General features: G+C 35.5%; 1 protein-coding gene across 2 annotated transcripts; it reads right to left on the reverse strand.

Annotated features, from left to right (window-relative positions):
• Ubc2 (ubiquitin conjugating enzyme 2) lies at positions 1-9,798 on the reverse strand. 2 transcript variants are annotated; one of them, XM_019044730.2, is made up of 6 exons: positions 9,628-9,798; positions 7,218-7,362; positions 6,032-6,082; positions 4,627-4,759; positions 3,413-3,560; positions 1-1,933 (listed from the first exon to the last, which is right to left on the reverse strand). In XM_019044730.2, exons 2-6 carry the CDS (start codon positions 7,352-7,354, stop codon positions 1,836-1,838), a joined length of 567 nt encoding a protein of 188 aa, XP_018900275.1. In that variant the 5' UTR covers positions 7,355-7,362; positions 9,628-9,798; the 3' UTR covers positions 1-1,835. The 2 variants fall into 2 exon arrangements, with proteins under 2 accessions (XP_018900275.1, XP_018900276.1); XM_019044731.2 differs by lacking the exon at positions 9,628-9,798 and adding an exon at positions 9,363-9,556.
• Between the last annotated feature and the right edge of the window lie 913 nt (positions 9,799-10,711).

Raw genomic sequence — 10,711 nt, forward strand, 5'->3', positions numbered from 1 at the left:
TTATTTCGTGTGATAAAATGCGTTAAACCTTTATTTAAAAAATTCAATCTCAACCAAAAATAATTAGTCGATAACACTGTCTTTCTTTCAAAACAATATTGATCGGTTAAACACTAAAGACATTTTTAAAGTCTCTCATTTTAAGTTTACTGAGGAGCGTAACAAGGAGGGAAGCGCCGAATGAATTTCTACACATTAAGAGAAAAATGGGGAATTTGCTCAGCAGCAATTCCATGAAGTAGTATCCCATGGGTCTTATGAGATCAGTTTTCTAGGAAAATCCATGACAAAGCAACAAAGAAATACATTTTTTCATCTTGACTAGGCTCTAGCCTTGAAGGGATTATTAAATCTCATTCATGCTTACAGGAACGCATGAAGAAAGCAGCAGTGCTTGTCAAGACCGTAAATTAATCGACTCAGTCATAATATCTATTCTCGATTATTAAATAAGTTCCTTTTGGTAACCCTCACAGCTATCTTTTGCACAGTCCCCTTTACTCACTCAAGTTTTAATCAGACACACTGAGGTTGCCTCCTGCAACTTCAGCTGTATCTCTAAAAATTTAAAAAAAAAAAAAAACAAAAAAAAACAACCGATTTTGCTGCTTGGATTTAAAATTGATTGATCTAAGAATTTTCCAATATGACCAGATTAAAAAAATTTCCTGTACAAGTTTTGTGATTACTTAGGTATAGGACACAGTTGAATTATCATCTCTAGGTAGTGGTCAAACCTTTCTATTACGGATTTTTTTTATGTGAAAGATAATTTGAGTAGACGACTGGAAAGGGATGAATCTAAAGAAAGGCAATATATTAATATGTATTAAAAAATCTTTGATCGTAAAAAATTGAAGGAACTGACCAGTCGGCAAAATAAGCGCAGAAATCATTTACAATCATCAGAAATGAGAGTCGAGCAGAGAGAACAGATGTTTTCCTGCTAATGATTTAATTCACTAACAAAATTATATTGACAACTGAATATGAATTTATCTTACTAAGAAAAGTCCTACTCACCACAACGCTATGGTAAATTCAAACTATTTAAATCATCAATTGCAAGACTTTTCGAGATTTTTATGAGATTAAGAAGATGACAAACGGTTAGAAATTCATGCTGATCATTTGTTCTTCAAGTTGTAACGTAGGCTTCTGAATCCGAGCTCTCAGAAAAGATAAAAATTAATTAATCTATCACATGATTTTAGTAGGGATTGGATTCCTGCAGTCTATTTGAGTTAGTGCACCCACCTCATTCCTTGAGAATTCCTTTGCAGAGCTAAGACTGCAATTAAATTAACAGTGGATTGAAGGGACATTTCACAACCCTCCTTATTTAGGAACGTTGAGTACTGACAGGAAAATATTACACCAAAAAGTAGACGAAAACCATGGAAAACATTCACAAGAAAAAAAATAGAAAAAAAGAACAAACAATGATTGATACTATGTAAGATTATGATATAATACTCTAAAAACTCTATATTCGATTAAAATTTCATTATGATTTAAATTTACACTAGAGATAGCTACTAACGCAGACGTAATTATTTACAATATACAATTAAAAGCAAGACTCGGAGAAATTTACAAAAAATGATAGAAGTAGCACACTGAAGACAAAATAAATAATTAAAAAGAGCGATCGGAGATGCATATCTACCTCAATAGATAAAGACTGCTGCATGTTTAAAAAAATAAATTAAGGTAAAAAAGTACTTTTTTCAATAAGTTTTCATGATTTCTTCAGGACTGTGATCGAATTTCCAAAAGTAAAAGTCGTCATGGAAGAGGGAAAGGAGGGAATAGAGGATGTAGTACCAATGTGTTCACGTTGCATAACGTTTCGTCCATAATCTGGCAATCCTGTCGTGCTCTTCGCGGTTTTGTAAATACTGTGTGGCTATACTTCCAACAAGAGGGTCAGCTACAAACATGAAAAAACAAAGATAAATGATCAGCAGGAAACTCCTTGGTGTAGTGACGGAACTTTTGTAGGAGACTGATTTCTGTTCAGTTGAATTGAGACTTTGGCAAATGAGTTTTTAAGAAAATACACTCTTTAGTATTCCCAAAAATAAGTCGTCAATAATTCACGTCATTTCTTTTTTAATAGAAAAACAAACACAAAAATCTTTTTGGCTACAATCAGACCTCACTTCATCAGATCCTAATTCAACAGATCAATCTTCCGGTCAAATTGACGGATTCCACAATTTAATGGATCGATTTGTCAGTCCTGTGTAGTATGATAGATTGAAGTCTTACTGGATGCTTTTTTTGAATTACTTAGTTTGAACCACGAACTTAGAGGCATCTCAACTCCTGTTTAGTCAGACATTTAAACATGACAATAACAAAACAAAAAAAACTCTTCTGAGCGCATTGATGTCTAAAATCCAAAATTATTTTTTTTTTTCGTTAAGTTTCCTTTCCCTGTGGACAGTCACAATTGAATCGAAGTATGCGAAAACGTCCGTTGTCCAATACAGGGTTTCATAATTGCAGTAGGTTTCTTTTGTCCCACGACACCGATGAATAGGATCGATCTCTTCTGTAAACGTTCAATTACACTTAGGGGATTATTTATAATATTGTTTTACATTCCTAACGTCTAAAACCATCTTGTGTCGTTAAGTTACAACGAAATTGTCCACTCAAATTCTGAAACATTGTCTTGCACAACGAACGTTTTCGCATACGTTGATTCAATTAACAACTTAGGAGGCTCTGGACTTGCGGAAAAGCAACAGTGGCTTATGGCCAGGAATTCAGAGTAAGGGTGCACAGTCTATTTTGCTTGATAAATGAGCTTGGCCAGTAATATTCAATTCTTGCATAAGTGTACATATGTTAATCGAAAGGAACTCTGACCATTCTGAGCCCCGAGATCCATAAGTATACATACATTACAGGGTTCATGTCACAATGGATATAGTTTTTTGGGATTTAAATGATCCCAATTAAAAAGAAGGGAGTGCATTTATTTTGCATTTCATGCAACCGGCACACAAGCGGGCTGGTAGGGTGGACAAGAAGTTTCTGCACCCCTATTCTGCCGTCCGAAGTAAAACCGCCGCACCTCCATTCGACTTTTCGATTTTTTTCTGGCATAATACCATTTTACAAGAAAACTAGCAAATATTCACCTTTCATTTATTCGAGTCAAGTTTGACATACCATTAGGAACTCACAAGTCAAAAAAAGGAAGCCTTGTTGTATTTGGATTTCCTTGTATTAGAGCAGTATAGGTGGAAGAAAAATACAAAATTTGTGGAAGAGTTACGGTGTTTTTGCAGTAGACGGTAGTAATAAGGAGAGTTATTTGGTTACCCTTTGAATAAATTAATTTCAGCAGAAAGAATGACATAGCCAATTATTACAAGAATAAGGGGGAAAAACTTACCAGGATTGCAATCAGTCAAAAGTGAGCAAATTGATAGCAGAACTTTGGAAATGGTCAGTGCGGGGGACCAGTTATCTTTCAGAATATCAAGACATATCACTCCTTGACTGTTGATATTGCAGTGATAAATCCGAGTCCTGAAAGTGACCTGTGAAAAAGATGCAAAACATTAACCTCTGTAAGTAAAGGGTGAGAGAGCTAACTTTATGTTCAGTTTACATGAAGTCAGTTCTATTTTTTGAATAAGAAAAAATATTTTTTTAAGTTCTACATCTGAAGCCATAAAAGTGAAATGTTTGTGTTCGTTTTTGCTAGAAGTGTGTGGAGACCGATATTACTAACGTTACTGCAATGGCATGATGATCAAAACATTGCAATAGAAATGCCTTTTGTTTTGGAACAAAAATACTTGTAGGAAACAACAGGTATTGAAAATACTTGTTGAAATTAGGCACTGTTTTATTCTATGTTTGAGAGGGAAAAAATCAAAGTTATCTCCAACGATTTTAAGAGAACAAGTTTTAGCATCTAAGGAACTGCACAGTACGTGTTAACCCATTCCCTCAAAGTGACGAGTGAGACTATTCATGCAACTTGGCTACGCGTATTGCCGTGTTTTGATGTTTTCACGAGAGATAGCGCCACGTAAATCGACAGATGTTGTCACTAGAAGTAGTGTGACCAACCTGTGCTGGTTTTGTACGGTAATTTCCCTGAATATAGGGAATTTTGTTAGTTTCAAAATGCGAAAGCGTGGAATAACCTCGAAACTAAACCTCATTTTGCACGCAATTTTCTTGACTTTATTTTATTTTTATTCCATATTTGAGCGGTTTGGTTGTAATGCAACTATTATTTCTTACTTATATTGGTATTTTTTGGGCTTTCTGACTAATGGCATGTATTTTTTATTCAATAAATAAGATTTTTCTCCTAAATTTTGATTTTTTTTCTTCTTTCTCTCGAGAAATTCACCTGACATAAGCTGACTTACTGCAGAAAAAGTGCAACATCCAGGCAAATTTATTTATATGAACATCATACTAATTATAACTAATAAGAATCAGGCCAAAAACTTGCTCCTAATTATCAGGAAAAGCAGAAAATTAAGATGAAACCAAATACAGCTTTTTACAGTGAAATTAAATACTAAATCTGTGCGCGGGTATGCAAAATTAATCAATAAGGGAATGGATTAAAATAATCGAATATACCTTGGGCGGCTTGAAGGGATATTCAGGAGAGAAATGAATATCTAAGAAGAAAACTCCTCCCTCATATACTGAGCCGGGAGGTCCTAGGATTGTTGATACCCATTCATAGAAATTATCTCCTTTGGGTCCAGCACTGAAACAAGACGACAAAATACATTTGAATTGCTCCTTAAAGCACATGAGACTCAAGAATACTGGAAGAAATAGTTTCATATCGCAGGGTGTCTACTAAAACAGGCTGGTCAAAAATAAGTACTTTTTCAGTTCATTCTCAAAAAATTCAGTAACTCCTCCAACAGAAAAATTCCGTACTTTTTCAGTAACTCCATTTGACGATATTAGAAAAATTTCAAAAATTTGAAATTGCGAGAAAAGTGACAAAAAATTTAAAGAGAATTCCGGACCTTTTTGTGGAATTTCCGCACTTTTCCAGTATTTCGGGACCCTTAAAAAATCAGTACTATTTACTGACTTTCCAGGAATTCCGGACTTGTAGACACCCTGTATCGTCATTGAAAATACAGGTTTGTCTTCAAGCGTTCCTGACAGAAAAAAGAACTGACAGTGGGATAAAGTTTGAATGCAATCAAGTTGAATTTAGGTCCCTAATTGAGCGGTACTAAGACTTCATACTTCATTAATCTGTCTTATCCATTCATTGACAGGTACGACACTTTACAGCTTTTGATAAATTGTGAGGCAACTAACATCGAGATCTATTAGAAACCAGGAGTTTAGCTCGTGTAAGACTATTCAGTATTCTCACAGAGGAACAAAGTACATACAATTCTTTGTCTTTTCCTGACCTTCAAATGAAATTTCCTCCCAATTTTTTTGTTCTGTTTATATTTAAACACTGACTTCAACAAAACTTGGGATAAAATTATCACATAAAGCTAATATTGGGCCATTAGGTAATTTTCAAAAGAAAACTTTTTTGAGCTTTTTACATTGCCTTCCAGAAATCAAGGCAAATCTGAAATTTTACATGAGGCAAACTGAGGCATTCGGTGCAGAAAGGGCACTTCTCCGCTGAAGCATTTCAGAGTCTCTACTGCTGATTCATACTTTAGGGACAAATCAGCGTAAAGTAAGTTCAAAATGCAAAGTTCCCGAAATTTTTGGTTCAGAGCATTGTAAAATCGTGAAGAATATTTGATAAAGGTTTGAAAGAATTACATACATTTTCTATGATAACGGTAAATAAATGAAACATTAGCAGAGATTCTATGACAATGCAACCAAGAAATGCTTTTTCTGCACCCAGTGCTTGAATTATTATGTGATGTAAATACAAAATCAAGAGAAAAAATCGATCATACTAGAATTTCATGTTCTTGCAGTAGTTTTCACATCCAAAAGTAAGCATGATTTAGGAATGATTCAATTTTAATCATGAACTTACCTGCAATTTGGGGGTGGGTCCAAGGTGATTTCCGCTAATTCTTTTTGTATCCTAGAGAAGAAAAGAGGCAACTATGAAATTGGGTATTTAGAAAACCACTTTAAGTAAAAAAAATTGGCCAGATGACTACAACTAGATAAACTTTCATTGGGATCAGAAATATTTTTTGAATCACGGAAAATCATGTCAACGAGATTCCAAAAATACTTTTTTATCATCATCATCAATGAAAATAAGGTTGACGAAAATTGCCGAGGTAAATACAAGAAGATTAACTTTCATTGGGATCAGGAATATTTGTTGAATCACAGAGAATCATGTCAACGAGATTCCAAAAATACATTTTTATCATCATCATCAATGAAAATGAGGTTGACTAAAATTGCCGAGGTAACTACAAGAAGATTAACTTTCATTGGGATCAGGAATATTTTTTGAATCATGGAGAATCATGTCAACGAGATTCCAAAAATACTTTTTTATCATCATCAATGAAGATAAGGCTGACAAAAATTGCCTAGGTAATACAAGAAGATAAACTTTCATTGGGATCAGAAATTGACTTTCATTAGGATCTAACAAAATAATATAACTTTCATTGGGATCAGAAATATTGATTGAATCATGGAAAATCATGTCAACGAGATTCCAAAAATACATTTTTAACATCATCATCAATGAAACTAAGGTTGACTAGATACTGTTTTCCATTATTCATTACAATCAGAGATGCTTATTGAATCATGGAAAATCATGTCAACGAGATTCCAAAATAATTTTTATCATCATCAATGAACGTGTGGTCAACTGTTGCATCGCCTGAGCAAGGATTCATAATTTTTCTTAAAGAAGAAAATCAAGACTCTTCAAAGGCTTTAAAAGAAGTTTTAAATAGTGAAATCACAGATTTGCAAAGATCTTTCAAAAACTTCCGAAGATATTTTGAGGGGTTTTGTGGGCGAACAAAAAAAATGCTCTTAAAAGTGGAGGCTTCCTTGCCTTCTTCTTTGCTTATTTTCATGTGTAAGAAAGCGAATTCAAACAGTGCTATTTGAGATTCTAGAGATACACCTATGCAGAAGAAAACAAGACTATTCTTTTAGGTGGTTTTGAACTATGCAACAATGTGAATACAAGTTTTGTTACTATGGTTTGCCAAATTCAATGTATGAAAATTGGCAAATACCTTTTCGCAGAAGTACTTAAAGCCTTGGACATTTTTGGATTAGGTTTAATATCACGATTCTCAGATTTGGGTGATTCAGCAACTGATGAGACTCCGCCACGGCCTCGGCCAGTACCACTGGAACCTGCTCCGGACATCAGTGGCTCTGAAAATGAAATCAGACAATAATAATTAAGTCACAGTGCCTAATTACAGAATGATTGCCTTTCTCATAACACTCTACTCTTTCTTTACTTCAAAAGATACTGAACTGAAAACAGGGAAATAGCAAGCCATGAGTGCCATTGAATTTCTGCGAACGCGAACCATCCTCGGGAAAAACAGGCGCACGGCCGCACTCCTACAATGAGCGTCATACAGTGCTTACTACATGCCAGGCTTTATCAAATAAGCTGAGGGCATGTGTTTACTCTGCTTTACCCCCCCCCTAGCTGTCTTACCTCTCCTGCCTAAGTCGGGCGCAGTCTAGATTGTATTATGAGTCTATGCTGATTAGACAGCTCAAAATGGAAACCATGGAGGAGGGAGGAGAAAAAAAGGGTATGGACTCGCCTCTGATTGGCTCTTTCGGCTTTCTGTGAGGGCTTGTACACATGAGCTTTGTCAGTGTGTTGGTGAGAGAAGGTTCCACTGCAAAAGCACAATTTGAGGACTTGTTCTACTACAATGATTTGCTATAACTCTTTATCCATTCTAGTTTTCTTCTAACATAACCAAAATAAGCCTGAGTTTTACATGGCTTAGATATTTCCTTCCATATTTTATCTTCTCAACAAAAACAAGGCGATTTTAACATCTCAAAACTTTCCAGAAATTTTCAATGGATTAGTAAAGTTACTTTCACAAAATTTTAAGACAAAATGTTGCTTGGTTTAGAAATCAAAGTTGAGAGAAATTGGGTGACAAGCAATGTAGTTGAGCTGGCCATTGTTAAAAATGTCCAAATATTAATGCTACTGTTCAATAGGTTATCCCTCATGAATGTCTCATGGATACCTCTGATTCTCTCTTTTTCATTTATCTTTTTTTTCCTGCTGACAACAAACAAACAAATTTAAGGAAGCACGCAGAGTTAAAACAATATGGAGCCAGCTGTTACTAAGGTTGAACTGACTAATATTAAGACCATCCTGTGAGTGTCCTAAAAATATAGTCACCAACTCACGTAAGAGTGAATGAATAAAGCAAGCAAAATGGGGGTTGCTTAAGCTCGAAGATAATTTGTTAGCTATCCGGCATAATCTTGTGGAACTCATTATAAAGCTGCATCAATTTAAATTTTCAGTTCCTTTCACTCCCTTTCTAAAAATGGTCTAAACCTCCCAAAATTTGCTTGAAAAAGTTGTCTTAAAATCATTGAGACTAGGCAAGTTCTTAAGCAGATGAGCTGAAGAGGGTTGCATGGGAAACTACGCAATTTCTATCCGATTTGGTGAGAATTCAATTGAGCCTTAGATTGATTCTGGCTCCTGTTCAGACCAAAGCCCAAAATGATTGATGAAAAATATTGGAGAGAAGCGCATGCTTGGGTCAGCCTATGACATCGATCGTTAGATATGTAGGAATGTAAATTAAGAGGTCAACAAAGATTGTCCTAACAAAGGTGTTGGACTGCTAAACTTGAGACATAATACTTGACTTTTGAGAGCCCGTGTAAATGAAGGGGAAATCTACAGGTATATATCTGTACAACCGAAGAGGGTAATTATGCATCAACAGGGTTATATGGAGATTGACAGGAATGCGAAGATTGGCATTGGTTGCTTACTACATTATATCAGGCCTAAATTTCTAAAGAGATAGACATGATCGAGAAGGATTGAACCAAAATGCTATTTCTCCCTCCAATAATATCTACATGACATAGACGTTGAAATGACCTAGAGACAAGCTGCAAAAATATGATAAAAAAAGTGGAATTGCCACAATGAGATAAAGGAGACAATAGGCCTACTTCTCTTATTCTACTTAGGCACACATTAAAATAGTAATTGATGGAACTTAAAAGCTAAAGAATAGAGCGAAATGGAAACAGATTAAAGTAACTACTTGGAGTCAAGCGTAGACAGCAGTCATGAGAGTGAGTTATGAATTTTCATGTCTACATTGGCTTAGAGTTAAGGAGAAAAGTGCAAGCTAACATACAAAGAAATCGGGTAGCATCGGAACCATGGTCGTCCAACTGAGATTCCTGGAAAACCAAGTCGCGGCTAAACTTAATATGAATTATAACACAGAAATCACGAGAGGAAATTAGACTCAGAGCGAAGTACAGAAAATTTTAGAGTGGAGAAATGGATCTACTACCGGCAGCCATTACGACTTCCGACACGAACAATAATAAAGATCACGATCAAAACAGCAATTTAGATAAACGATTAAATGGGCGCCTGAAATAAGTCTTACTTACAAAAATGATATCCAACTATAGGTCCGCGCGTAGAGATGACCTTACAGAGGATAAAACTTTACTAGAACCATGGATTAGAGGAAATATTAGAAATTTGATAAAGGAAAATCTAGCAGGCGTCTTGCGTCTACTTGACGACAACCCCTTCTCTACCCCCCGTTCCCTGTCCGGCTTACAGGTTGCTCAAATTTTCAAACTTAGAATTCCCTGAATATTGGTACTTTGATCAAATATATTATCCCTTTCGTCGTTGATGACTGTACGTGATGGCAATGAAAGATCAATTATTAAAATTGAAAAATTTTGGGCAAAAGGACGCTTCTTGATTCACTAGATTAAATTTAACAAACAAAGTGAATGCTATGCACAATAGTAGGGAAATTTTGTTTACATTCCATATTTCAAAAGTTTAAAAAATTCCAAAGCCATGTTCCAAACGTTCCAAATTGTTTCTGCGATTTTGGAACATGAGCAAGGAAAATTTTGTTTTGAAAGTTTGAAGTTTCCACGTGAAATTCACATGGCATGAATGGGCATGTTCATCATAGTGTGTATATTTAATTATCTAGCAATGATAGACGAATTTGTGTTTAGAGTTGTGCAGTTTTTTACGTCGATAGCTGTTTTTTTGTTCCCTTTTCGCTTTTAGTTTCGTGTGCCTCGAATTACTTTCATATCATCGCCACTTAATTCCGCTGATACTCCCGACCATGCACTTCAAAGATGGTACGTAAGATGAACAATTTCTTTTTTGGGTCATCTCTAGGCCTTATAGAATTATACTTTATGTGAACTTTATGGTCACTTTCACAGATAGAAAAATTATCTTGCACCAGGACTCTGTAGTGACTCATAGTTCCTTTGCACTGACATAGCACATTGAGCTGACAGTAGTGTCAACAGCCAGAATTGGTGGTGCAGTGGTTAAGACAGTTTGCTGCGAACTTGGTAGTCCTGTGGTCTATTCCCCGTAGTCGTGATCTCTTAAAGACAGGGTGGGGAAGGATATGGCAGCAGTAGTCAGTGTGTACTAGACTACGTTGTGATTAAATCATGGATAGAGGTGTCGGCAGCTAAGTTGGCA

The sequence above is a fragment of the Bemisia tabaci genome, chromosome 8 (genome assembly GCF_918797505.1).
Source record: "Bemisia tabaci chromosome 8, PGI_BMITA_v3".
NCBI lineage: Eukaryota > Metazoa > Arthropoda > Insecta > Hemiptera > Aleyrodidae > Bemisia > Bemisia tabaci.

Bases quoted from the DNA above. Each gene is read 5' to 3' on its own strand.
- Ubc2 (XM_019044730.2), bottom strand. From the start codon at position 7,354: ATGTCCGGAGCAGGTTCCAGTGGTACTGGCCGAGGCCGTGGCGGAGTC. The intron at 4,760-6,031 runs GTAAGTTCATGA...GTCTTGTTTCAG, and splicing joins GACCCACCCCCAAATTGCAG to TGCTGGACCCAAAGGAGATA. The intron at 1,934-3,412 runs GTAAGTTTTTCC...TCATGTTTGTAG, and splicing joins TTTGACTGATTGCAATCCTG to CTGACCCTCTTGTTGGAAGT.